Genomic DNA, 27726 nt, shown 5'->3' with positions numbered 1-27726 from the left:
TAATGCGTGCAGCAGCTGTCAAATTTCAACACGCACCCAGTAGACGCCATGTATGATGTTGATTGGACCCTCCTTTTTCTGAAATCGCCAATCGTGTTTCTGCCCCAGAATCCCAGCGACAGCGACCAGGATGCTCTGCGCTGCCTTATATAGCACACAGTAGGCTACATGGCTCTGGCTCGATCTTTATACGCGATGCCCCGTAATAATGCCTATGCTTACGTCATTACAGCTTGAGAGCTTGCCCCGCGGCCAACCAAATGCGTGCCCCACGGTAACCGATAGAGTTTCGCATCAAGCTTGCTATACACAAATACAATTCTTGCTATACACAGATACAGGGTTGAGCCTGCGCAAAACGCAAATGCCAGGATGAAGCAGAGATTCTCGTCATTGGATGTCAAGGTACTTTGCTGTCCCCCCTTCGAGTAGGTCTGTTTCTGAAACTGCCCGCTGACTCCCCTTCCTTGCTCCAGGTCATTGCGCACGAGCTCCAGGCGAGCCTCGTGACTCTGCGACTCGCAAACGTCTACGACCTGTCCTCCAAGATTCTGCTCCTCAAGTTCGCCAAGCCAGATAATAAGCAGCAACTGCTGATAGAAAATGGATTCCGCTGCCACTTGACCGACTTTGCCCGAACGACTGCCGCCGCTCCATCTGCCTTTGTGGCTCGGCTTCGCAAATATCTCAAGACCCGACGACTGACGGCAGTAACACAAGTGGGAACCGACAGAATCCTAGAATTCCAGTTTAGCGATGGCCAATATCGAATGTTCTTGGAGTTCTTTGCGGTATGTTAAGCGACCGGGAAGCTGCGACGCCTTCTTCTTCTTCAACATGCAACATTAAGTGGCGGGAGGCTAACATTAGGTAGAGCGGAAACATTATTCTTACCGATGCGGATCTAAAAATCCTGGCCATTTCTCGCAATGTTGGCGAGGGAGAGGGGCAAGAAGCGCAGCAAGTTGGACTGCAATATTCTCTCGAGAATAGACAGAACTATGGCGGTATTCCCGCCTTGACAAAAGAAAGGATAAGGGATGCTCTCAAGACTGCTGCAGAGAAGGCCGAAGCAAACGAGGGGGCCAATACTTTCTCTGAAAAGAAAGCCAAAGGTAAATCCGGTGGCGATTTGCGAAAGGCCTTGGCAGTCTCCATCACAGAGCTGCCCCCTACTTTGGTCGAGAATATCCTACAAGCGAATAGCTTTGACGTCACCGCTAAACTGGCTGATGTGATTGATAATGAGTCATTGCTGGATGCACTGGTCAGATATCTATCTGAGGCTCGTGATATCGTCGAGAACATCACCGCATCTGCCACCTGCACGGGCTACATCTTCGCCAAGAAAAAGGCGACATCTTCTAGTGGATTAGTCGAGGGAAATGCATCTCAAAAGCGCGAAGGGCTACTTTACGACGATTTCCATCCTTTCATTCCGCATAAATTCAAGAAGGACTCGTCATTTGAGATACTGGAATTCGAAGGCTATAACAGAACAGTCGACGAATTTTTCTCATCCTTGGAAGGCCAAAAGTTAGAATCTCGACTTACCGGAAGGGAAGAAGCTGCCAAGAAGAAACTTGAAGATGCTAGGCATGAACAGGGCAAGAGGATCCAAGGTCTACAAGATGCTCAGGCGATGAATCTCCGCAAAGCAGCTGCTATTGAAGCAAATGTGGAGCGCGTGCAAGAGGCCATGGACGCAGTGAATGGCCTTATTGCACAGGGCATGGACTGGATAGACATTGGGAAGCTTATTGAGCGAGAGAAGAAGCGACAGAATCCCGTTGCCGAAACCATCAATCTTCCTCTCAAACTGTCTGAAAACACGATTACTCTCCTTCTCGCAGAGGAAGAGTTTGACGAGGATGAGGACGAGGCACAAGAGGCCAATCCATACGAGACTGATGAGAGCGACTCGGAAGAAGGGCTGAGTGAAGCTAATGCAACGAAAGATACGAAACCAGCGAAGCTTCTCACAGTTGACATTGTCCTCAATGTTAGCCCCTGGAGCAATGCCAGAGAGTATTATGAGCAGCGAAGATCAGCTGCTATCAAAGAAGAGAAGACCCAGCAGCAGGCAACCAAGGCCTTGAAAAGTACGGAGCACAAGATTGCTGAAGATCTGAAAAAAGGTCTGAAGCAGGAAAAAGCCCTTCTTCAGCCCATTCGGAAGCAGTTGTGGTTTGAAAAGTTTCTTTGGTTCATCTCCTCTGATGGGTATTTAGTCCTTGGGGGCAAAGACCCTCAGCAGAGCGAAATACTCTACAGGAGATATCTGAGGAAAGGTGACATTTACTGCCATGCTGATATACGTGGCGCGGCAAATATTGTGATTAAAAACAACCCAAACACGCCAGATGCCCCTATTCCTCCTGCGACTCTTTCCCAAGCAGGGTCGCTGTCAGTCTGCTCTTCCGAGGCTTGGGATTCCAAGGCGGGCATGGGTGCTTGGTGGGTCAACACAGACCAAGTATCCAAATCAGCTTCGACAGGAGAAATCATGCCTGCTGGAAACTTCATTATTGAGGGAAAGAAGAATTATCTGCCCCCCACTCAGCTCCTGCTCGGTTTAGGATTTGCATTCAGAATTAGTGAGCAGAGCAAAGGCTCGCATTTGAAGCACCGAGTACAAGACGAAAGCTCATCAATATCGGCAGGCGGTGCAACCGCTGATGACGATGAGCCGCAAAATACAGAAGTGGTTGATGAATCAGATATCTCAGACGACGAGTTTTCCGAAAACCCATCTAGCCATGAGAAACGAGCAAATCCTCTTCAAGGCTCTGGAAATGAAGATGAGGCCATAGATGACACGGCTGACAAGCTCTCAACAGTGGATATCAGGGATCGGCCTGCAAACGCCGAGGCTGATCCTTCATCAGTGGATGCCGGTGAGGCCAAGCAAATAGAGGGAGACGACGAGGCAGATGCAGACGAAGAAGAGCATGCTAGCGAAGGAGACGAGGTAGCGCCTTCTGAACCTGCCACGGAAGTGTCCGAGGCGCCTAGCAGAATCTCCTCACATTCAACAAAAACCTCAGAGGCAACCAAGAAAGGAAGCCAAAAACGTGGACAAAAAGCAAAGGCGAAAAAGATTGCTCAGAAATACAAAGATCAGGATGAGGAGGATCGCATTACAGCGGAAGCCTTGATAGGAGCCACGGTGGGACGACAGCGGGCCGAAGCAGAGGCGGCCGCGAAAGCCCAGCGGCAGGCTGAAATGGAAGCCATGAAGGAGCGCCGACGTGCCCAGCATGAGCGGAAGCAAAAAGAGGTCGCAGAACAAGAAGAAATCCGCCGCGCCATGATGAATGAAGGCCTCGACTTGCTGGAGCCTGATGAGGCTGAGAAGGCGACCAATTTGGACACGTTGGTTGGCACGCCGCTGGCGGGAGATGAAATCATCGAAGTCATTCCCGTCTGTGCGCCGTGGAACGCCCTAGTTCGGTTCAAGTACAAGGTCAAGATGCAACCGGGCTCTGTGAAGAAGGGCAAGGCGGTCAAGGAAGTGCTGGAGCGTCTCAAGACCGACTCTGCTAGGAAAGGCGTCATTGACGAGGCGGCACGAGACAAGGAGAAGATGTGGCCGAGGGAGATTGAGCTCATCAAGGCCCTTAAGCCGGAGGAGATTGTCAACACCATACCGGTCAGCAAGGTGAGAGTCATGTTGGCTGGCGCGAGTGGAGGGGAGAAGGGGTCTTCTGGTGGTGGCAAGGGCAAAGGTGGAGGTAAAAGCCAAGGAAAGGGAGGAAGAGGAGGCAAGGGCTCAAAGAAATAGCCTGTGTATATCTCGAATAGAGGCATGGATTTGACAACCGTATAGATTTGTACCAATATAAAACAAGCATATATATGTTTTGGATACTTGGGTAATAGATTTATTGCATCCTCCTTCATTAGGACACACGATAGGTGACGTGTCGCGTATAATAACGGGTTTCCAGGCTTCATTCAAAATCCATATTGGTTACTTTTCCAAAAAAAATAATACCAAATCAAATCCAACATTTTGTCATACAAGTAGGCATCAACCACCCACCCCAAGACATGGTATCTATGGATATATCTATGGATGTATACTGTATATGGATAATACTATATAAAAACAGATTTTTCATAAAATCTATCGAGCATTGTCCATCCGCCGTATCTCGTTGGGCATCCGCGCAATGCACAGCTCGCGGCAGAACATGCCCCATTCGCCGCTGGTGGCGCCGCGCACGGCGTCCTGCAGGTCCTGGCCGTAGCGCTCGCGATAGGCCTTCTTGACGTCCTGCATGTGGAACGAGTCCCAGTGGAAGCGCACGAGGCGCGAGATGAGCAGTTCGCGGCGCAGCGAGTCCTTGCGGGAGGCGGTGATGGCATGCTGCAGGAGGAGGGCGTCGCGGACGGGGCGGTTGATGACGCCGTTGAGGATGTGTGCGAGGAGTTCGCCCTAGATTTAAAAAAGCCTTTGTTAGCACTGACTCTTTTTTTTTTTTTTTTTTTTTTTTTTTTTTTTTTTTTTTTGCTTTTTTCTCTTTTTTTTTCTCTCTCGAGGACTGTCAAAAGTGATACATACCACAAGATTGTTGCTCTTCTTGAGCGCGTCGCGCGCAAAGTTGCTGCGGTATTGGTGCTCATATTCCTTGAGGACGGCGCGCAAGTGGGCGTCGCTGCGCTGCACGACAATGGTAATCATCAGCGTCTCTCCGCCCTTGTCGGACTTGACGGCCTTGTGCAGGTCCTCGACGTCCTGATCAATGAGCTTGTAGTCAAGCGGCAGTCTGCGGCCCTCATAGTCGTACTCTTCCATGCGGCGCTCCTCCAGGACCATCAAGACGGCCTTTTTGAACTTGTCTTCCTTCAGCTCCGTCTTCATGCACTTGCTCAGGCTGTTGTCGTACTTCTTGTCAGAGAAGGAGTCCTTGATGCGGCGGATCTCGTCGTTTGTCCGGCCCATGAGCGACTCGATCAGCAGCTCTCGGCGCGTCTTGTCGCCCTGGTACCAGAAGTTGGCCCAGTAGGCCTCGCTCTCCCATTGTCCCAAGGCAACGGCATAGCACGCCTTCATCAAGAGGGGATCCTCGTCCTTGAAGCGGGCGCGGATGTGCTTGGCAATGTTGACCCCCTTGCGGTCCGTGCCGGTCTTTACAATCTGCTTGTACTCGGCGCGGAGCTCCATGACCTGCTCGTGCGACAGGCTGGGAAGGATCTCAATGACCGGCGCTACATCCGGTCTGTGGGTGCCCTTGAGGGCCTGGGCAAGGCGAGAGGCAATGTCCTGCGGATCGTGGAAGCGAGCTCGCCTGTTGAGCCTGGTGTCGCCCTCGCCGTCAGAGAGCGGTGAGAGGGCTTCCGCGCCTCTTGGCAGATCGCCCGGGTGCCTGGATGCTAGCAACAAAGGCGAGGGCATGGGCGAGCAATTCTGATATGTCCCATGGTACGATTCCAGCAGCGGCGATGCCGGCGCGGCCGCGAGCGAAAGAGATGCCTGTCGAGGCCCGGTGTTGACCGTCAAGCTGGACATACGACCAGTGGGCGGCTGGGGAGACCTGTCGCGCCCGCTTCGGCCATCTCTGGACCGTGATCGGTCGCGCGAACGGGACCGATCGCGAGGATCAACATCGACGGTCAAGGTGTGCGAGCGTCGGTGCGATCTGGACTCGCGGTCCGAGTCAGAGTGCTTCCTAAGCTCGCTGCCGTAGTCTTGCGATTTGGAGCTGTGATGGCCTCGGCTGGGCGACTGGCCGTAAGCCAACGAGTCCTCCGTGCGGCTGTACTTTTGAGGCAGGTGAATCAGCTTGTCGTCCTCTGGGTAGGGCAAGTAGCCGCCGGAGCCCCGGGCAGATCTGCGATCCAGCTCATCGTCAGCATACACATAGCTGGACTCGCGGGAGTCGCCGTACGCAGGCCGCTGTGGCTTGGGCTCCTCGATGAAGCGCCCGTCGCGGGACCTCGATCTGGCCCTGGGATTGGTGATTGAGGCCAGGGAAATGGTCGCCCCGGGATGGTCCATGGCGGGAGCTTCGCGCGCGGGGGGTGGCGTCTGGCGGGAAGGGAATTTGTGTCAATTATTGGTTCGTTTCTGTTTCTGCTGGAGAACAAACGCCCCGGCCGTGCTCCGCTAATGACAGCCACCGGTGATTGTAGTGGGCTGTTTGGCCGTGGTGGTAGTGGGATCTTTTGACAAAGAGTTACGGCGGCAGAAGCAACAACAGCAATGCCGACGTCGATGGTGATGATGGAGGAGAAGAGAAAAAGGACGGCTGGGCCTCGGAGGACTGGAGGCAGAGAAAACACGACCAGTCAGTCCATTGCAGCGCGAGAATATGCACCTAGCACGTAGCCCAGACAATAAACTGGAGGCGATACAGACCACCTGCATGGGCGCTACGCCTTACAAGTGCTTAGAGCGCAGAGCCGCTGCAGGTGTGCAGGGCCAGCGGCAGTTCAGGCGCTAGAGCGGTTGAGGAGCCAGCTGAAGGGCGCCCCTCTCTTTGCGCGTCAGAGGCCATGGACGGCCATTATCCGGCCTGGATGGAGTTGCGAAGCTCGTGTCAGCGGCTCTGTTTAGGGAGGTGGTAAGCCTGGGCAGGAGGCTGATCCCACTACTTCAGACTGCTGTTATTTCTTGTCGCTGAGAGATGGAGGAATGTCGCTTTGCCAGGCTTTTTGGCACATAGCTATCTGCACTGTTGAAACAATGATATCAATACGAGACAGGTATTTGACGTAATGGATAGGCCGATCAGTCGTTTCGTCACAGTTGCAGCTTACGGCACCAGTCCGAGTTGTAAACTCGCAAACATGTGCCCCCATGCGAACAGAGTCGCATCCCCGTCCCTGAACGCCCTGAAAATGTTACATTGTGTCTATTAGAGCACTTGACACACTTGTGGTTATTCCTTGTAGCCCGCTATTGTTGCGAGCTCCATAGAATAGACATGCAGCGCGAGCTGGTGCTCAGCCCCCAAGTAGGATGTGGAACCTGTCAGTTAGTTTCGAACCTGTTGTTCAGCCCGAGGTGGGTATGAGAAATAGGTGAGTACCTCAATAAGTGATTGTGTGAGCTGGTGCACATACTCCCGTATTCAATGTCTGCAATTCCGCCACCTACGCCGTATAGACCTGGGCACTCGGTGGCCCGTGGCAGGCACCCGTATACCGCATGTTGATCTCTGCTATTTCTAGTATTCCGTGGCATTCACACCGACTATCAATATGTACAGGCCACGCTACTCACTCGTCCGTAAGCAAAGGCCGCGATGACCCGAAGCTAGCGCCATCACTTCTGCAGAGCCTCATGCACGTCACATGGAAAGGCGAAATTTAACGCTATGAGTGACGGGAAGCATTCATTTGCTGCAATTAATCACTGCTCGACACCCGATCCATCGTGTCTAGGAGTAAGCTGACTGAGTTGCCGTGTCTGAAATCCGTATCGTATCATGAGTTTCTCTGATAAGTGCCTGACACCTGTATATGAGATACTAGCAGTTACCATCAGGCCATTGATTGCATTAAACGACACCAGATGTATAAAGATAAGCATATTGCTTTCTAAAATATACGGGGAAAGTTATCGCCATCTTAGTATTTCTTTACAGCTTTCGACTTTTAATACGACGTATATCCACGTACATGTACACATTATTTACATTTTACTTTATTTCACTCTATTCATTCATATACTCTGCCTGATTTCTCAACCTGCACAGCATACACGTGCTCCTTGCACCTCCTGACACGTCACCTCAACTCGAGCTCGATGCGTTGGGCACCATCTCTCCCCTCTGGAAGACATACAGCGCCTCGTCCTTGCCAGCAAAGCTCGGCAGTGGAATCTGCACCACCTTTGTCCACTCCTTGTGCTCCTGCTCCATAAAAGTATCCATCGTCATGCCCCTGAATCCTGTATAGCCGTTTAAATTCTGTGTTCCAACAACCGCAATGGTGTCTCCTTGGAAAGCACTGACGAGGCCCCTCGTGAAGCTGCCCTCGGCGCCTCCTCCGACACCCCCTCCGACAACGGGATAGACCAACAGGAGGACCATGTCTTTGCCATTTTCATTCTTCCGCAGCCATTTCACGCCGTCTATGATGGCCGTATCGTCGATCCAGTTGACCCTCCACTCGCTCTGCATGTTGTCTACCGGATACACCGTGAGTCCATACCGCCTCAGCAGAAACGTCCAGTAGCCATTACCCGAGCCCATATCCGCAATGGCTCGGCCATCCGCCAGGATCCTCAACACCTCCAGGCTCTCGTGTGATGGTGTTGCACAGCCAAAGTGGTGCATGAAAATGGGGAGCACATGGTGACTCGTTGCGACTCTTTCCGATGAAGCGCACGGCCCGCACCACTCCAAGTTTCTGCACGACCAGGCCCAAAAGTCAAGGTACGGATTCTCACTCGGCGGCTTCTTTGATTTGGGAATGGTCAGTTGCGTGGTCACCGCCGGGTGGATGAATCGTTTCCCTGCGATGTGGCTCGCAATCTCTGAGCGGATGGATGTCTTCTTTGCATTTGTCTCAAAGTTTTTCAGGGCCGAAGCCGTGGCAGTTGAGGGGCTGAATATGGAGATGTATGCCTCGATATCTGGCAGAGGTGGAGGGTCTCTCTAGGTGCATGAAATTTCTCATTCAGCTCATTGCTCACAGCATTTCAAGTAAGATGAGGCAAGGGAGCAAACGCTTACAGGCGTGCCATCTTCACCGCGATACCAGGCGTGCAGGCCATTGATGCCGCCCAACCCGACAACGTGCTGTACCTCAGCCAGCTTGACACTTGTCATGGCGTGATACGTAAATGTATCTCTCTCAGGCAGGCTAAGCAGCACGCGGCTGGCGTTGTACAGATCATTTGCTGCCAGCAGCTCCCGGGCTTGCTTGAGCCGCGGACCATCTTGGATTACTTCGTCTGGAGCAAAGGACGGGCTGCCAACGCAGCGAGGCGCCTTTGCGTTGCTGCGCGACATGAGATTGAGGGGCTGGTAGTAATGAGAGCGCTTTCTCTAATTAAAATGAGTTGCACAAGATGTAAATGATGTGCTGTGCGTGGCCAAATCTGGAGTTGAAGGCAGGGGCCGTGAGATATGAATGCTGTGCTGTGCCGAGTATAAAGAGCGTTCCGTACGACATATTGCTGTGCCGTTCCGTGGATAGGCGCTAATATGGATGATGGTTGATATCGCCGATTGCAAGGTCCGATGAAAAGTGGGCTTTTAGGATGAGAACGCGGAGTTAAAGAAGGTCACGTCAACTGAGAAAAATCAACTGCTCCTATTAATTTTTTACGAAATATACCCTTTTCTTCCTGAACACGGTATGCAGGGCAGCAGGATGGATGAGACGAATAAGATGAGATCAGATGGGGTGGGATGTGATGAGTTTAGACGAAGCGAAGTGAGATGAGATAAGGTAAGGTTAGGTGAGGGCACAAAGCGCTCTCATTCGCGCGCTCACTACTCTAAAATCGGCGCCTACCTATGAATGAGAACTTCGTGTAGAAACATGGACATCAAATGGCTGGGTTGAGGGATCTGCCGCCAATGAGATTCCCCGCTAGCCGGCGGCAACGATGCATAGCAGAAGCCTCAATTTAATTCATGCATTTGCGAATGAAACGTCGGTCAACATGCTCCTTGCAGTCGGGCTTGACGAATGGAAGGGGCGGCAGTTACTCGCACGAAGCAGTTGGTCCAACAGTCACAGAGTGGATATGACGTCCGTCTTCTGTCGTACTGCATATTGGTACCCATGTATCAGTCTATACCACTACATTCTGCTCAATGGAGCTGCGTTGGTTCGAACCATAGTGAAGGCTATTCTCCGTGCTTCTTGGCTGTTGGTTCTGCGTGGCACAGTTTTACGAATCACCCAGTAGCAAAGCAGCAATGGAACGCGGAGTACCAATTGAGTGATTTTGATTTGCATGCTACCATGCCATCATCTTCGCGAGAGAAATGGGCGCCCCCTTGATCTCTGTCAAGATTTCTGTCGAGCATATCCTTTGCCGAGGGCTTGAGAACATGGCATTATACGGAATGCTACACAGAAGGCGCTCGCAGCCACGCATGGTGACATACGCCCTAGTTTCACCGCAGGACACACAAAAGCTAAAGAAAATGAACAAGCAACTCACCTCAACACTAGAAAGGAACAGAAGAGAACAGAGAGGCAAAAGGCAGCATTAGTCCGTGACAAATTGCCCCAGATGCGGTTGCTGTTGGCCAGCTTACAACCAGCACGGATCACCGATTCCAATCTGGGTGTGACGCATCGTATTATGGGGTATTACGTACCCGCCGTTCGTGTTAAACATCCCCCAACCGCACAGCCCCACAGGCGGCGGCATGTCCACTAAAATCGACCTCGAGCGCTGTAAATCGTATCATCAAGGGCGCCTTCAGCTGGTCTCGGCGACTATATCATGGAGCCCGATCATCTATCATCTCACTCCTGGCATCTCTAGTGGCCCTCTTTGACTCTAGACTCGTCGATTTGAATACCGAGTGTTTTGCTCTTTAGCTTCGCGATCGGGCTGGGCCTTATTTTAAAGCTCTTCCCCACCTGCTTCAACGTTTTGATTGCCGTCACCACGTCGGATCTGCGTTCGATCAAAAGCTACAGGGCAAACTATTGGCAACTCTAGCTTTTGATCTTTGCCTATGGAACGAATAGGCTGCTTTCACATGTGAGATCTCGTGCCTCAGCCGCCAAGCAAGTCCTCACATACCCCTGAAACCTGGCAATCAATCCTTCGTCCTTCCCGGCTGCGGCGGGCCACTGGAGCTGCCTACCATAGCCATTTCATTGCTTTTTTTTTTCCTCTTCCAGGCGACCACAATCCCATTCCCCGAGACATTGCGGCCTCCACGTCCCCGAGCAAAGACAGCGTTATGTATTTTGCCCGAAGAGCTCTCTGTGCCAAGCAGGAAAGCTACCCGAGGGCTAAATACACATCTCAAAGTACCGTCTGCGACTTGGTTTAATCACGGCCCGGCCTCTGAGCGACTCTACTACAGCCTTTTACTTCTTTCAGCGTCCTTCTTTCGGCAAGCCACGACCACACATTCCTTTTGCTTCTTCTACTACATCGGCTACTCTCTTTATCCCGCGAATTACTCGCCTGGCTTTCGCCATGGATAGATTTCTCAAAAATGGCTTCAAGAGCTCGTCTCGGAGGACACGCTCCCCCTCTCCCGCCAACGGCGCGACGAGCACTGCAAGCCGCACGGACAGCTCTGCCGGGGCTGATCACAGCTTCACGGCCAACGCGAACGGCGGTGATTATCATCGCGAGCCCACTTCTCAATATGGCGCCGCCTCACAGCCTCCTTATGCTGTTGACTACCAGCTGCCGGCTTTGAAGATATCCGACCTTTTGCAGAGCCCGACAGCTACCCCAGCTGAGAATGGGAATGGGAATGGGAATGTGAATGGCAATATATATGGAAATGGATACGGGCATGAACAGAGCGATCTTGCTATACCTGCTTTGGCTTTGAAGAAAGACACAGAGAAAGACATAGTGACGGGACCAACAGAACCAACAAAAGGTTATCCCGAAACGTTCAAACCGCTGGAGCACGCGACGGGGCCATCGTCGATAGGCTCTCCCTTAACCCATCCAAATGGCGTCTCCATATTTCCAGATCTTTCCGCTGCGGAACAGCAGGAGCTATCCCGAGAAGCACTGGACCAAGCCGAAGAAGCCATCATTGCCGATGATAGCGCTGATAGCATCGGCTCCGTTCATGGCGACGACATCGGTTCTGATGCCGGTTCTGATGCCGGCTATGATAGTGATACTGCCAGCTCGGCAAGCACCTCCGTCATGTCTTCTGTTCGCGACTACATGTATGAAAATGGCCGGCGATATCATCGATATCGCGAAGGCACCTACAACTTCCCCAATGATGACGTGGAGCAAGAGAGAGAGGATATGAAGCACGCCATGGTCAAGCTGCTGTGTAGCCAAAAGCTACACTTTGCCCCCATCGGCGATAACCCGCAAGAAATCCTCGATATTGGAACTGGGACCGGAATTTGGCCGATTGAAAGTGAGTCATCAACAATGCTGTACAATATCTTGACTTTTTTTAGACTGAGAATCACTAACGCCCTTTTCTTAGTGGGAGACAAATATCTGAGCGCTCATATACTTGGAATCGACTTGTCTCCTATTCAGCCCGATTGGCTACCGCCCAACGTTCGATTCATGATAGACGATGTGGAATCGCCGTGGTTGCATCCCAACAGCCATTTTGACTACATTCATTCTCGGCACACAGTGATGGCTGTTAGAGATTGGATGAAGTTATTTCGAAGGGCCATAGAGTGAGTTATTTTGCGGTCTTCTCCTTTGCAGGAGGACAGTCGCTAACAGGTATTCTAGACATCTCAAAATTGGTGGCTGGATCGAGCTCCAAGAAATCCATCACACTCCCAGAAGCGCCCTGCCAGATGGAAATGGCGAGATGCCGCCAGACCATCCTGTTGCACGTTATTGGAAACACGTATCAGAAGGGCTAGCAGCCCTTGGCATCGATCTGGATACCGCAGCCAATGGCAGAATATCCGACATGATGCAAGAGGCCGGTTTTACTAATGTTACGGAGCGGGTGCTGCATGTGCCCATCGGGACTTGGCCCAAGAATAAAGTCCTCAAGACGGTCGGCCTTTACTGGCGGACTATACTCTTGGATGGGATTCAGGCTATTGCTCTGGGGCCGTTGACACGAGGCCTGGGATGGAACCGAGAGCAAGTGGAAGTACTGCTGATGGAAGTGCGGCAGGCCTACTTTGACGATTCCAAGCTCATGTACATGCCATTTCATGTTATTTATGGGCAGAGGCCATAATGCCCTGTACAACGTGGTGTCATTAGCGATCTATCTATACTATCTGTGGCGACACTTACGGATCTCGACATTGTAATTAATACTTTTGCTTCCGGATTGACTATATCAAACATATTTAATTAAATAAGAGCGTCTATGAAAAATGAGTGGTAGATATTCTGCGGTGCCTCCTCGACTACAGGCCCATACTTTCCACCGAAAGACACTGTGACCATGAGGGCATTTGAAACAGTCAAAGGAAAAGGGAAAAGGGAATTGCGGATACGGAGTAGGCAGCATCAGCGGCTTGCCTATCACTCTAGATATGACGGGATTATCGTTCGATCTAGCCAACACCTGCGTACTGCAAGGGACATCTCGATTATACGAATGGACCAACGAGAGCTCCGCTTGCGCTCCACCTGCGCCTCTCGCCGTTTATTATAGGCCTCACTAGAGAGAAACATGCCCGAGACCACATGTATGTCCTCGGCAGAAAAAAAGTCGCCTTTTTATGCGGCCAAAAACGAGCCCGTCTCGGCCGTATCATCTAGCGGCTCCGTTGGACAGCGGTTTCATTTCAATCTCTTGACCCGGTTCTTGGGAGCGGGTTTGACACACTCAAACTTCGTATCGCGCACGCACTTGTAACACAAATTATTTATGTACCGTTCGACGGGATTGACAGAAACAAAAAAACAAAAAGGTCTCACAGGGTGCTTGCACGTGCTCTCATGCGGGTGACGGATGGGTAAAAGATCAGCACCCTTTCTTGGCAATATTAATACCAGGAGTCTGGTCTTCTGGGAGTTTCCTGGTATCTGGGAGAGGTAGTCGGCGATGCGGACGCAAGGGGGCTCTTGAAAACTTGGAAAAACGGGTGGGATTTTGAGCACTTATGATGGCATGAGATGAGATGCTCTGCCGTGCCACATGGCCATGGCCATCTTTTCGGCGTTGGGGCGTCTTTTATCATATTGACAGTTGTGCTAGTTCATGTAACTACTTACCGGTAGAGCTCCTTCTAAGTCGTTCTTGTGATGCTAGTACTTGTAGTTGGTCTGCTTAGCTGCGCTCGTTATAGATGTGCGAGATACTATGTAGACAACTAGACTATTTGATTGATAGCGGGAGCGAAAATTAAACGTCTGAGGACGGCGGCGGCGCTACGGTCCGGACCTAGGGATTACAGCACTACTGCCCGCTACGGGGACCATGGCTTGCCGCTAAATGGGTCGGTTTGTGGAGAGACAGAGACATCCCGGCAACGTGAATCCTTCAGCTGCCTCTTGTTATTACAAACTGCCACTATAATTGCAAGTAACGCAACTTGTGGAATACCTCTGCTACATCAATAGCTCCACCCCCAATTACCATCGGAACTGCCATGATTTGCAATTTGTAATGGTCTGATAAGCGTGACTCTGTTTGATGTTTCTCGGAACGGAAACGGAAGCTTCCGAAGGCGTGCACCAATATTCAGTCAGTAGCGGTGGATCTCTCCTCTTGCAAGGGTTACGATCCAACCGAGCGGAAACCAATTCGGAATGATACGCCAAAGATGGCTGGAGACCAATGCCTTAATATTACTGGCAATGGTAATAGGGTACAAAGTTGTACCTGTACACAGTTCTTGGTGTTCTAAAAGGTAAGTAGGGTACATGTACTTGTGCTACTGCTCCGACTGCCACTACTTCGATGTAAACCGCGTATACAAACCCGAAGATTGAACCCATTTTAGCCCGCCGCGGGTCGCCGGAGAGGATGGGATGCACGACAAGGGTTCTCTTTAGCTTCTAAGATCGTCCCGGGCTTACATACTCGGGCCAGAAAGACGGCGAGCATGCGGAGGCCATTTCGGGGGCTTGGTCTAGTTTGATTGCAGTGAGTCTGGGTGTCTTGGACGATGGGGTTACAACTGGCCTCTTTTCTCGCTCGCTTCTTCTCTTCTTCTCGCCATCAGTTCTCTTCCTCTCCGTCTTTCTCTTTTTTCTTTCCTGGAATACGGGCTGTGTATGACCAAAAACTCAGTCTTCCATCGTTGCGTTGTGTCTCCTTAGTTGCTTGACGTGACAACAGAACAGACAACGACTCTAGCAAGACAAGATTTCTTACTGTCTAGAGACATCAAAGCATTTTCCTGGAGCACGGCTCGAAGAAAGCAGAAGAACGACAAAGGCGGAAATACGACACATCAGTTGCTCTTGTTTCCCCTCACACAGCAGGGCATCGACAGACCTTTTTCCAACTCTGGCGCCGAAGAAACCCGCTCAGCTCCAAGCATAACGCAGAACCGCTGGTAAGTATACTGTACAAGCTTTCTCATCTTTCCAAAGCCCATTGCCGGTCTTTCTATCAACCCTTGCAACACCATCTTTTTCTTCCTGCTGGATTACGCAGCCCCCCAAAGCCGCTGCGTCAATTATGCTGCTCAATTGTGGCCGCCACTTCGTCTGGCTCCCTGATCCTGGTCTCTCTATGCATGACATGGATGGGAAGAAGTGGATCGATCTGTTTGCGGCGTGTTGTAGCATCAGTTGAAGCAATACACAAAAAGTTATTGTGATGTGCTGTCAATCTCTTGTACCACTACTCGGACGCAGCCAGTATTGGAAGGGTCCCCCAATCTTCACACATATGCCGCCACAGTCTCTTAACCTGCGAGGCTGCCGCAGACGCATGATCCGTTGCTCTTAGAGACTCTGGCTTATACTCCGCTACTTCTCAGCTTACTCCTCCCCAGACAAACCAATGAGACCTGAAGCGTGCATTACTTGATAAGCAGTATTAGAACAAGGTAAGAAACTCTCAATTTCTCCTTTGAGTAAATAGGCGTTGGAGCCGCAGTTCGGAATTTCGGCCTCTTCGGGCGCTCCATCTTGACGACTGGAGGACCAACAGCGTGCTTCTCATTGAGCAGGCCGTCAACAGCCCATCCTTCGCACAATGCAGAGCTTACTGCCTTGATTTGCCGCAAACTACACCCGTTTGGCGGCAAATTCAGTTCTTCCGCAAATTCGCAGATCGGAGTGGGTATTGGACCGTTGCAAGTTCACATTCCGAGGCGCGCATCGGAGCATACGACACCAATTCCGAAGTTGATTAGAACAGGCCCACACAAGGACGAGGAGCCATCACCAGCGTGATATGACTTTAATATCCCTTCACATCTCTCAGGTTGAAGCCATCCTGATTTGTCTCATTATCTAAAACACATCTTGCTATAAACTTTCCCATCTTACCTTCAGCCCATACAAGTCCTCCTTCAGTATCTCTTCTCTCTAACTCTGTCTCCTCACAGTAACTCCAACCGTCAACTATCATGGCAAAACTCAGCATCCCGTCTAACGAACGTAATGGTTCGGCCAAGGCTGCTGCTGATCAGCACACAACCAGCGCGGCAACCTCCCAAGAGCCTCGCATGGGAGTGCTCGCCGAAATTATCCGCGTTGAGACAGAAAAGCTGGAAACTTATCTCAAAGAAAACGGCATCGCTCAACCGAGTTTTCATGTAGACGCTCCTCTCGATTTCCCCCACTTGCCCGACGAAATTCAGGAGAGCCGCCAGAAGATTGTTTTCGCCACTAATGAGCTTGCGAATCTCGTCAGGGGCCCTCGAGAGAGTGTGAGATTTGGTGCATGGAGTGTCAGTTGCAGATTTGCTCACCCCATTGCGTTTTGCTGTGCTGACTCGATTTGATAGTATCTGGACAGCTTGAGTCTGCAACTTATCAACAGCTATCAGCTTGGTAAGGCAATGCACCCTTGGTATTGAGGCACGACTAACATCATATAGCTAAGCTCGTCCCATTGGACCGCCCTATTTCGTTAAAAGAGCTTCAATCCAAGACCACACTGGAACCCATCTTTCTTGCTCGTACTCTACGCTATGCTATTACAAACTACATGTTCCACGAGCCATCTCCGGGCTATATTGCGCACACCGCCAATTCTCGTGTTCTGGCCCAAGACTCTTCGCTTCAAGCCTGGGTTGGCTTCAACTCAGACAGCTGTTTCCCTGCCGCTGCCAAGGTGCCAGACGCGTTGAAGGGGCACCCTGAGGCCACCGAGCCAACTCATGCAGGGTTCAACTATGCTTTCGACACAGTAGGCAAAGAGCCCATGTATGCGACTCTTGCCAAGAGGCCCATTGAATCCGACCGCTTTGCCCGCGCCATGGTAAGCTTCACACACGGAGAGGGCTATGAAGTCAGCCACCTGGTGGACAATTATGACTTTTCAGACGTTGATGCGCGTGGGGGCACATTTGTGGATATTGGCGGCAGTCATGGCTTTGTATCGGACGCTTTGGCAAAGAAGTGGAAGAAGATCAACTTTATAGTGCAGGACAGGCAAGAGATGGTGGATTCTGCCCCAAAGCCCGTCTCTGAGGACCCATCAGTGGCAGAAAGACTCTCTTTTCAAGTCCACGACTTCTTCAAAGAGCAGCCTGTCAAAGGCGCAGACGGTAAGCCGATCCCTTTGTTCCCTGATTTACTCGGGGCGATACTCTGTCGCGTGCAAAAGCTAACAGAGTGCTAAAAAACCATGTTAGTCTATTACTTCCGCTGGATTCTTCACAACTATTCTACGCCGTATGCTGTTAAAATCCTCAAAAGCCTCATTCCTGCACTCAAGCCAGGGTCCCGCATCGTCATCAACGATTACTGCATCCGAGAGCCGGGGTCAGAGACTTTGTGGGATGATAAGCTTCTGAGAAGCCTGGATATGATTATGGGAGTTCTCTTCAACTCGCAAGAGCGAGACGAGCAGGAATTCCGCGATCTGTTCAAGGCTGCCGACCCTAGGTTTCACTTCAAGGTATGTCGAGTGACAATCTTTCTCCCCTCTTCCTCTCTGACATTAATTTTTTTTCTCTTGGGTTGTAATCATTCACTAACATGCTAATAGGGTGTCCTGAGAGTCGAAAATTGTAAAATGAGCGTTATAGAGGCAGTATGGGACGAGTAGGGTCTTGGACAATTTGAAGGCACAAGGCGCAAGTATACGATGCAAATTATGGGCAATGGGCAATGGGCAATTGGCAGGAAGCAAGAAGATGGTTTTTCCAAAATGTTCATATTTTACAATAAGGCTCCAATCTTTCAACAAGAAACACGCGTAATTGGTTTAGTGGTAAAATTCTCCGTTGCCATCCGAGCAACGTCGGGGAGCCCTGGGTTCGATTCCCAGATTACGCAGCGCATTTCTTTTTTTCTTTGTTCTTTTTTTCTTGCATTCATTAATGTCATTTGCAATAAAACTGGCACAATTTGTTTCATTTATCGGGTTCAGATCAGACTTGATTCATTCTCTTCCCAGGAAACTTTTCATGGAGACAACTAACTAACAGCAAACCTAAACAACAAAAACATCCATCAACCTTCATAATCATTATCCTGCGTCTCTCTCATCTTCTCTTAATCTCTTCCCAGCTTCACTCCGTCTTGACTCCTCCATACCCTCCCTTTTCCGCAATCGTATTCGCCATTTCCACCATGGGCGCCTCACCGAGAATGTCAAACACAGACAGCTGCACGCCGTAGTTATTCAAGATCCAGTTTCGAAACGTGACGGCTACGAGGGAGTCAACGCCATACGCATTCAGCGACTGATTCATATCAATCTCGGAGGGCAGCATGTTCATCGCCTTGCCCAGCATGACAGATATACCGGTGCGGATAATAAACGCTGCTTCTTCGATGCTCGCAGCAGTTGCCAGCATAGACTTCATGTCTCTGCTTGCTCCGCCGTTGCCATCGTGTAGATTTGGTGGAGGGATATCAACCAAGTTGAGATATGAATACAGCGCTGTGCGAGTCCAGTAAGGATCCGGGGTGTTAATCTGCGCATTAATACCTCCTGTGCCAACCGCCACAGTTATCTGAGGAGGAACAGGCACTCCTGGCGCCATCTCTCCAGTAATGGCATGCTTGACAACCGTGAGGAAGTCCTCGTGCTGGATGCCAAAGAAGCCATTGGAGCGCAAGGTATTCAAGATCTCTTCGTTTTCGGCCAGCATCCCGGCTCCCAGGACTGGGCCAAGGTCAATGGCCACAGCATGCTTCCCTTGCTGTCGTAAATACCTTGCAAATGAGTCTTGGAAACTGTTGCCCGCAGCATAGTTGGCCTGGCCACGGTTGCCGATAACGCCGGATGAGCTGGCGAGGAGGATGTAAAAGGGGTCGTGCCCAGCAGCAGACATTGAATGATATAGATTCCACGAGCCGTGTGTCTTTGGCTTGATGGCCTCATTCCAATCATCAAATGTCATGTTGTCAAAGACTGAATCCCTGAGTACAGCAGCGCACACAAACACACCCTTGATAGGTGGCATCTCCGAAGCAAGAGTCTTTTTGACAAAGTTGTTCAAAGAAGCTCCGTCGCAGATATCCACGGCATAGGCTCGCGCATCAACTCCCTTGAGCCCAAGGTTCTCGACGAACGCCTTTGAGGCACCCGACGATGCACCGGATCTCGAAAGGAATGCCAAGTGCCTCGCACCGTTGCTTACAAGCAACTCAGATATGCTCTTTCCAAGACCTCCAAGACCACCAGCCAATACATATGTCCCTTCGGGATCGAGAGACTCTTGGAGAGATTTTGTCGCATCTTTGTTCAACACAGAAACGGTGCTTGAGTTGTTTTCGGCCATAGTCAGCGAAATAAAGCCAGTATATGGTGTCTGCTGAAGACACAATAGACCATCTGTCAAAGCACCAATATCAAATGGCTGCTTGAGCTCGGTGGACAAGGAAGGCTTGAAACCAACGCTCTTAACGAACTGGGTCGCCAAGTCAAAAAGCTCCGCCACAAATGCTGAGTCTTCCTCGAGAAACTGACGAAGATCCCAGTTAACAACAGTCGCTGATGTTGGTAGCATACGACTCGAAGTGGGAGCCATAGACTTGTTGGCGAGTCGAACAATGCTGCCGCCTATAAATCAAGTTAGTTAATTAGACAACCGTAAAGCATAACTATCATGACTTACATCTTCGAACACAGTCAAACTGTGCGTCAAACGCTTCCATGGTCGGAATAAAGACGCAGTCCACACCATTGCCATCAGTAGCCCCTAGCAGATTAGTGACGAAAAGTCCAGAATTGACTTCGAGGACATGATCTTCCGGTACCCCATGTCGTTCCAAAATCTCTCGCTGTCGCTCGACGTCTGGGCCAACAGTGGTAGCAAAGACTTCAGCGCCAATGGCAACAGCTAAATCCACTGCAACGAGCCCAATGGCACTGGCACCGGCATGGATCAGTACTTTGCGGCCTCTCTTAATTCTTCCGACATGAACGAGGGCAAAATAGGCGCTGATAAGGAAGCTTGGGATAATATCAGCGTCGACACATTTGACGAACTGCGACTTGACTCTCAAGAAGTTCTGAATTGCGCCGTCAGGAGCCAGGGCAACTACATTATCGCCTGGAGACAATCCCTTGACCTCACTGCCAACTCGAGTAATCTGGCCCCTGACGTCTACCCCTATACTCGACTCTTTGGCCCTCCCAAGAGCGATTTCGAGATCCGCGAAAGTCAGGGGCATCTCTTTGACAGCAATCTCAACCTCATCCGGTTTCAAATCTTGTAGCTCAGACTCAGCGAAAAATAAACTATCCTCGCCAATGCTAGGATTGTTAATTGTAAGCTCAAGTCTTGGGCCGAGGGCGAACGGCCTTTGAGAGAATCTCGAAGATAAAATTTCATCCTCAATGACACGGTTGATAGGCCGAACTGTAGTAAGACGAGGGATAAAGATTTTCCCGTCACTCTCGGCAAACTCTGTGTCCTGTACGGATGACGATCTGGAGTCGAAGGCTACATCAAGAAGACGCAATACACTCTTCACAACGGCGGCATCCCCAAGCTTCGATTCCTCTGCCAAGTCGAAAGTAGCCAACGACTTCAGAGAGTCCTCAGAAATGAGAGTCCTGAAAAGTCCGATGATGGGCGATCCGCGAGGATTCCTGCAGCTCATCTGAGCCCCCCCGAGTAATCCAGAGCATGCTTCTAGCATGAATCTGCAGCAAATGGAAATTGTCAAAGTCTTTTTGTTTCCAGTCGAATACGGAATAATCTTCAGACTGAGGAGAGCCTGAGAATTCAAGCAGCGAAATAACCACGTTGCCTGTGAGAGTAGCTGGATCTTCTAATGCTTTACTGAAACTGGTGATAGAGACACCGAAAGAGAGCTCATTAGCTTCTTCAAGGCCTTTGATAGAATCAGTAAAGCTTTTTACCTCCAAGCTCATCTCCCGTGGAATGAGAATAACGACAGGTCTTGTTAAGGGCGGTGATTTGTTGCTCCTATAAACCTTAAAGATGATCTCGTCTTCGCTCCCGCTGTGGTGGATTAGCGATTCATCATTGCTTGTGTCATGTTCTATTGTTTCGCCGCCGAATGTACGCCTGGTATCACATGTCTCCATTTCATGCGATTCTTCCATGACAAAATCTCGCGTCAACAGCAAGCCGCCATCTTTTAGGTACGCTTTCAAGGTATCGGTAGCAAGCCTAGTATTGTCGCAGGCTACAATCAAATGGTAGTCGTTTCTGATGCTTGAAATATCGGATATCTTCTCAATGAACGGCTGCAGCGGGGTATCTTCAACAGAGGCGAGCAGCTGAGACGCAGCATCATCTCCTTCTGCCCCAACGATCGTGTATCTCAAAAGCTGAGGGACCATGTCTTGCCCCGGACTGATGGCTTTGAGAGTCGCTTGCGACAAATGATAGCCACCGCCTATCTGAAGGATTGATAATCCTGCGTATTTGTGAGCTAGAAGAGAGACTTGCTCGACATATGACCTGGGCCGAGCAAAAGTTGCATCCTCGTTCCAGAAGATCTCGCTGCAGAGATTACGGTTGGTGGATAGGAAGCCTCCTTCATCAACTGATGGGGTATCCAGGGCGACAAAGCGTAGCCCTTCGATGACGACGTAGGATTGATCTTTCTGCGTCTGCTTCATGAATATAGTTGCTTCTGCGTTTCGAACGCCAGTCACATTGGCTGTAGAATAGCCAGTGAAGCATTCGCCGGATTGCGCATCACCCAAGTTTGCTGTTACAAAAAGGCTCTTGACGAAAACCGGGACCATGGGAAGTGACTGGACTGCCAACAGAGTATGAATCATTGAGTCCAAAGTAGTCGGATGGATGAGGTGTGGATACTCAAACTTGCAAGGCATCTTGGATTTGGTATCCGGAATTTTGATCCTGGCCACACACTGATTGCCGTTTCTGCGAATTTCGACAATATTTTGAAATAGAGGCCCGTAGTTCATTCCGATGGAGTCAAGATGCTCGTAAAGCTGGCGTGGAATTCTCGATTCTTTGCACACGTCACTCATGACACTTTGACGCTCCTCGTAGGATTGAAAAGCAGTCTGCCAGTTTCCAACCTTGTAGTGAAAACGCAAACTTCCGCTGGCGTGTCGGTCCCAGGGTCGACCCTGAGGCCTGGAGTAAATTGCAAACGACTTTCCGCCAATCTCGCCATTGCCGACTACACTTGTTGGATCGTCCTTGATGTTGAGAGATACTTCCAAACCATAGGCCGTATCGGGGACGGTCAAGGCTTTCTCAATCTTCATATCTACAAGTTCGTAGCCTAGAAGATTTTGTGTATCCTGAGCCAATTGCTTTGCCCCCTCTAAGACCATTGCAATCATGCCTGAGGCCGGGTAGATAACGGTCTTTTGCACTTGATGGTCTCGAATCCAGGGATTTTCCGAGATACGCAAGAACCCACGCCACCTTGGTTCAAAAGGCGTAATAGAATCTATGACCCTGGCTCCAATAAGGTCCATTCGAGGGTACTCTCTCATACGGCTCTCAAGACTCAGTTCGGCCTCATGCCAGTATTTCTTGCTGTGATTCCACGAGTATGAGGGTAAATTTGAGAGACATCTTAAAGAAGCCTGTTGGTAGCCCTTTGTAACAACATTTTTCATGTTAATAGGATATCCTCTGGACCACAAAGAGCCAAGGAGGCTGAGCAGTGTCACTCTTCCGTTTTGCTTTCGTTCAAGAGCTGAGTGGTAGCTAAGGTTCGAAGCACCACTAATAGTTCCGAGGATATCAGCCGTGGGCGATCGAAGGGCTGCAGCGGGACTAAGCTCTATCAATATGTCTGGACGGATATCCGCTGGGACACTCATTAGCGACTGAACGGCTGCAACGTATTGAACAGGAGAGACCATGTTGTCTGCCCAGTACCGAGCATTTAGCTCACTGCCTGTAACCTGTTTGCCCGTTACAGAAGATATCATTTTGACACCCTCAAAACACTTGTTAGCGACGATGTCGTCAAGAAAATCAGCATAATCGTGCTCGATAAGCTTCATGTGAGATGAGTGGTAAGCAACTTTAACGTTAAGAACCTTGGTGAAGATGTTCTTCTGGCGCAAGTCGCTCGCGATACTCTCAATGGCATCAGCTTGGCCGGAAATCGTGACTGATCGGGGACTGTTAACGCAGGCAACTTGCGCAGACTTATTAACTTTGGCGAGATATGCTGATGCTTCTTCAGTCGACATTCCAACCACCATCATGCCTCCTATGAGTTTTGGAGCTCTGACCGGAAGGCTGGCCGCAGCAAGTCCACGGTAATAGGCAATCTTCCATGCGTCATATCTCGAAATAGCCCCAGAGGCATAGGCAGCGGCAATCTCGCCCGAAGAGTGACCAAACACATAACTGGGCTGAACGTCAAAAGACCGAAATAGATCAACAAGAGCAATCTGAAGAGCTGTTGTTGCAGGCTGTGAGATCTCAGGATCAGATATGTGTGTGCTATCTGCCCCTCTAAAGATTTCTTTAAAAAGGTCAAATCGGGAACCGAGGGCAATCTGTAAGAAGCAACTGGCCTCCCGGAGACTGGTAGCGTATGTGTTGAATGACAAGAGATCTTTACCCATCTGTGCCCACTGGGCACCCTGGCCGCAAAAGACAAAGCCTAGCTTAGGCTGTTTCTTCAACGACGAACGAGTCGCACAAGTAGCATCAAAATCTCGCATCTTGTTTACAAGTTCCGCCATAGATGCCGCCACAACGTATCCCTTCCATTCAAGACTTGATCGACGACAACCGAGGGTGTATGAGTAGTTGAGCAAGTAATCTTCAGTGTCTTGCTGGATCGAGTCAAGAACCGGGATGTGTGAATCCATGACACGAGACACACCTGGTTTGTCACTTGCTGAGTAACAATACAGTCGGACTTCGTGCCGTTCCTTGTCCGAACCTCTATAGTGCCCCAAGGATGCAATGTCCATAGATGAGTGGTTTGCCTTTAGCCTTTTCTCCGAAAGATAGCCGGGAGCTTCATCTATGATGACATGGGCATTGGAGCCACCAAAGCCAAAAGAATTGACGCTTACACGACGAATGCCAGGGATAGGCCAATCGAGCATTTCTAACGGGACCTTGACTTGACTTAGTAATGAAACATATTCGTATGTTATTGGGTGCAAAGATTGTAAGTACCTTGACTTTCCACTTCTCAAAGTCGATATTAGGATTTCCCTTTTCAAAATTGATGTTTGGAGGTATGCGGCCATGTTCCAAAGTCAATATTCCCTTGATCAAGCCCGCAATGCCGGCTGCGCCTTCAAGATGGCCGATATTCGTCTTCACCGAACCGACAATTATCGGATTGTCAGCAGAGCGGACAGAAGCAATAGTTTTGGAGATGGCTTGGAGTTCTTGACAGTCGCCTGCCTGCGTTCCTGTGCCGTGGCACTCGATGTAGCCAGTCTGATTCAAATCCAGGCCAGCTGAAGCATAGACCGCACGGATATTGGCAAGCTGAGCATCTCCGTTGGGAAAAGTAATACCTAGTAACTCATTAATACCTTCATTTCCTTAGAGAAGACAGTGGTAATAAGCTCTTATAAACACACCTTTGGTGCGCCCGTCTTGGTTTACAGAACTGGCCCGCATGACAGCATGGATGGTGTCGTTGTCACGGACGGCATCTGACAGACGCTTCATGACTACAACTCCAACGCCCTCGCCTCGGCCATAGCCATTTGCTCGAGAATCAAATGTGAAACATTTCCCGTCTGGGCTTAGCAAGCTCAGCGCTGTCATCGGAAGCATTGTCTCAGGAGTCAGTATCATGCCTGCTCCAACAGCCAGAGCCTAGTATACAAGTCAGATCTGGAGCAGTAGTGTCTAAACGCAATCGGTCTTACTAGGGACGCCTCTCCTGTTCGAAGGCTCTGCGCAGCCAAATGAACTGCAACGAGACTTGAGCTGCAGCCAGTGTCGACAGTCATACTGGGGCCGTGTAAGTTGAAGGAGTAGGATATGCGATTTGACATGATTGCAGTTCCATTTCCTGTTGCGGCATATCGTGGTGTCCAATTCGGGTCACGGAGGCTGATGTATTCGTAGTCTGATGGTTCAATGTCGTTAACATCATTATCCTTCAACGCCGCTCAGATTGCGAAATGTGTGATGCTTGCTTACCTTTGACAAATGACCCCACGTACACTGCAGCATTGGTACCATCAATATCTTCTTTTCGAATGCCAGCTTAAGGACAGGAGCCATGTTAGCTTTCGCTTTTCATGTGGTGGCGGGCTTGACTTTGGATCATGCACACCATTTTCGAGAGCTTCGTAGGAAATCTCAAGGAGCATCCGCTGCTGGGGGTCGACTGCGTTCGCTTCTTCCGTTGGGATCGAGAAGAACTTGTTTCCATCCGTGAGTATGTGACCGGTGCTAAAAGTATTGGATGATTGTTGCATTCTTACCGGAGCATCAAATGCACTGACATCTTCTTTTAAGAAATGCGCTCCCCTGAATGAGATCTGCCATAGGGTCAGTAGAGCATTCAATGACAACTCGAAGAAGCCAAGTAGAAGCATACACTTCCCAACCTCTGACTGTTTGGGTGATAAAAGCCATCAATATTGAAACGGTCTTTAGGGAATTCCGACCACTGCGATTCCTTTCGCTCCAGCACATCCCACAGCCTTTGCGGGGAAGTTGCATCGCCTGGGAATCGCAGTGCAAGACCAACAATAGCAATGTCATCCATGCTGGTGGATGGAATGGATAGCTTGTATGTAATCGACTATCCGTATGTCAAGACACTGATTCGTCTTTTTGCGTATGTGTATAAGAGTTTACGAGAATTGTGTTGAGAAGAGATGCAGCGGCAGAAATGAGCTTGCTTTCGCACCTGGCAGTGAAAACTATACAATAGAACAAGTCCTGAAGGATTTATAGCGGACAATAGGTAAGAAGTATTCAATAAGGGGTCCATTGAGAGAATTTATACTCTAAGCAGAGATTCTCAAAATTTGGTTTACAAAGCTTGCGTCACTGAATCACAGTTCCGTGTTGGCCAAGTACCAACACTTCGCAATGTAAATCTTAGCTTATGTATCTTTTCCCTTTATGATGGCGTTGGTGATATTGCAAAAGACGCTGTTCAAAGAGAATAGGAGCTTGTAAAGTTTGCCCCCAGAGAATTGATTGAAAACCCTGAGCCATGCTGCAAACAGCAAATTGAATGGCGGCAAACAACCGTGCCGTGACGAATAGGCGTGGAGGCATCTGAGTTGTTAGCTTTAGCCTTATCTGCACAGGCCGCCGACTTGACCAGGGGGCGTAGCTCCTAATCTGGAAACGGGCCGTCACAGGGACAAGAGTTGTGAAGGTGTCGATGCCCCATGAGACAATTGGTGGTGTTGGTTGGGATCCTGCAGGAAGCAGGCCCATGCTCCTACATGTGGAACAGGTAGTAGTGTCGGGGCGCTAAGAACAGACGAAAGGAATGGCTACAGAGCTGATCTCATCAGCTTTGATTAAGCTCATGCGTCACGCTCCGCCCAGTATCAAGTTTTCTGCAAGAAGCTCGCAGGAATTGCCGAAAGGAACGAAGTGATCCCGAAAGTTTGCGTCTGGGGTATTCAATCGGCCAATAGGGAAAGTTGCCTTGACATGGAAGGCTGAAAAGAGCAGCTGTATTTGTAATGACTCGGAATATTTCTCAGATAGTCTTGTGAAAAGCCCTTCAGAGTGACAGCTGGTATACCATCCATCCATCCTTGTTAAGAGGTGCGTCTCAAGCAATTGCGGGGATGCTCTCAATTTCTGTCGGATATAATTCAATAGTTAATCGCCATGATCAATTCATAAGAATCATATACTTGAGAGCATCTTAGAGTTCAAAGGGAATACCTGACTTGGGTAGCCCCTGACCTTCAATCGCAACACCGCATATGGCTGGCTTCACTTAGAGACGAACCATATCCATGCCGACTTTGCTCAACAGTGCAGCTAACCCTAGGGCTTGGTGGCGTCCACGCGCCTAGAGAAGTTGCGGTCAAAAGGTTTGGTAAGTCGACGGTAGAAGATGGTTCGGGTACAGGCATTTGGCCTGCGTACTAGTTGACCAATGTTGCCGTGTGATAAGTTGAAATCCCACCGCTGGGACATCTCAATAAGGGGCAAAAGAGAAACAGGGAGCACAATAGCGTGGATAGATGGCTTGGCTTGCGCTGAATCAACAGTACAAAGCTGAAAATAAGAGCGGGTTTTGAATTTCGCACGACAATAGATATTTCGACCTGAGATATGACTTCGAGATGAGCGCCCCAGGTGACAAATTTGATTCCTCAACTAGATAAAAAGCTTCCACGAAAGGCTGTATTAATATGACTGGAGTACAAAAAGAAAGTTAGATTGTTCAAAGGAGCGCGTTGAATACGACGCCCTTGCGGAACATTTGCGGCACGCAGTCAAGCATATGATGTTGTATTGTCGGATGAACACTGATGAAAGGATGTAGTGGGCGGTCAGCGTGAAATAGCACCGAAGCTAGAGCGCTCCAAGATTGAATCGAAGCTCGATTTAGCTACGGAATCAAGCATCGAT

At 50.0% G+C, this 27726-nt stretch overlaps 6 protein-coding genes across 7 annotated transcripts; 3 read left to right on the top strand and 3 right to left on the bottom strand.

Annotated features, from left to right (window-relative positions):
- Positions 1 to 182: 182 nt before the first annotated feature.
- TrAtP1_012522 (uncharacterized protein) lies at positions 183 to 3872 on the top strand. Of its 2 annotated transcripts, XM_066115560.1 has the most exons (3): positions 183 to 405; positions 477 to 791; positions 875 to 3872. In XM_066115560.1, exons 1-3 carry the CDS (start codon positions 373 to 375, stop codon positions 3782 to 3784), a joined length of 3258 nt encoding a protein of 1085 aa, XP_065971659.1. In that variant the 5' UTR covers positions 183 to 372; the 3' UTR covers positions 3785 to 3872. The 2 variants fall into 2 exon arrangements, with proteins under 2 accessions (XP_065971659.1, XP_065971660.1); XM_066115561.1 differs by having other exon boundaries at positions 183 to 791.
- Positions 3873 to 6380, bottom strand: TrAtP1_012521 (uncharacterized protein). The gene is made up of 3 exons (XM_014090116.2): positions 5895 to 6380; positions 4568 to 5837; positions 3873 to 4441 (listed from the first exon to the last, which is right to left on the bottom strand). Exons 1-3 carry the CDS (start codon positions 6002 to 6004, stop codon positions 4130 to 4132), a joined length of 1692 nt encoding a protein of 563 aa, XP_013945591.2. The 5' UTR covers positions 6005 to 6380; the 3' UTR covers positions 3873 to 4129.
- Positions 6381 to 7614: 1234 nt separating this feature from the next.
- Positions 7615 to 9189, bottom strand: TrAtP1_012520 (uncharacterized protein). The gene is made up of 2 exons (XM_014090117.2): positions 8688 to 9189; positions 7615 to 8609 (listed from the first exon to the last, which is right to left on the bottom strand). Exons 1-2 carry the CDS (start codon positions 8964 to 8966, stop codon positions 7743 to 7745), a joined length of 1146 nt encoding a protein of 381 aa, XP_013945592.1. The 5' UTR covers positions 8967 to 9189; the 3' UTR covers positions 7615 to 7742.
- Positions 9190 to 10400: 1211 nt separating this feature from the next.
- TrAtP1_012519 (uncharacterized protein) lies at positions 10401 to 13998 on the top strand. The gene is made up of 3 exons (XM_066115559.1): positions 10401 to 12053; positions 12126 to 12330; positions 12389 to 13998. Exons 1-3 carry the CDS (start codon positions 11132 to 11134, stop codon positions 12852 to 12854), a joined length of 1593 nt encoding a protein of 530 aa, XP_065971658.1. The 5' UTR covers positions 10401 to 11131; the 3' UTR covers positions 12855 to 13998.
- A 366-nt stretch (positions 13999 to 14364) lies between these two features.
- On the top strand, positions 14365 to 17981 carry TrAtP1_012518 (uncharacterized protein). Its single transcript, XM_014090119.2, has 7 exons — positions 14365 to 15132; positions 15562 to 15630; positions 16135 to 16479; positions 16537 to 16582; positions 16630 to 17301; positions 17389 to 17654; positions 17745 to 17981. The coding sequence occupies exons 3-7, from the start codon at positions 16156 to 16158 to the stop codon at positions 17802 to 17804; spliced, it is 1368 nt and encodes a 455-aa protein (XP_013945594.2). The 5' UTR covers positions 14365 to 15132; positions 15562 to 15630; positions 16135 to 16155; the 3' UTR covers positions 17805 to 17981.
- A 289-nt stretch (positions 17982 to 18270) lies between these two features.
- Positions 18271 to 25882, bottom strand: TrAtP1_012516 (Type I Iterative PKS; the record flags this gene model as incomplete). Its single annotated transcript, XM_066115558.1, has 9 exons — positions 18271 to 19769; positions 19825 to 20858; positions 20923 to 24260; positions 24322 to 24671; positions 24738 to 24978; positions 25032 to 25234; positions 25309 to 25374; positions 25445 to 25652; positions 25712 to 25882. 9 exons carry the CDS (start codon positions 25880 to 25882, stop codon positions 18271 to 18273), a joined length of 7110 nt encoding a protein of 2369 aa, XP_065971657.1.
- Between the last annotated feature and the right edge of the window lie 1844 nt (positions 25883 to 27726).

The sequence above is a fragment of the Trichoderma atroviride genome, chromosome 7 (genome assembly GCF_020647795.1).
Source record: "Trichoderma atroviride chromosome 7, complete sequence".
NCBI classification, from domain to species: domain Eukaryota; kingdom Fungi; phylum Ascomycota; class Sordariomycetes; order Hypocreales; family Hypocreaceae; genus Trichoderma; species Trichoderma atroviride.
Note: the sequence above shows the minus strand (reverse complement) of the source record. Positions and strands in the feature narration are given on the sequence as shown.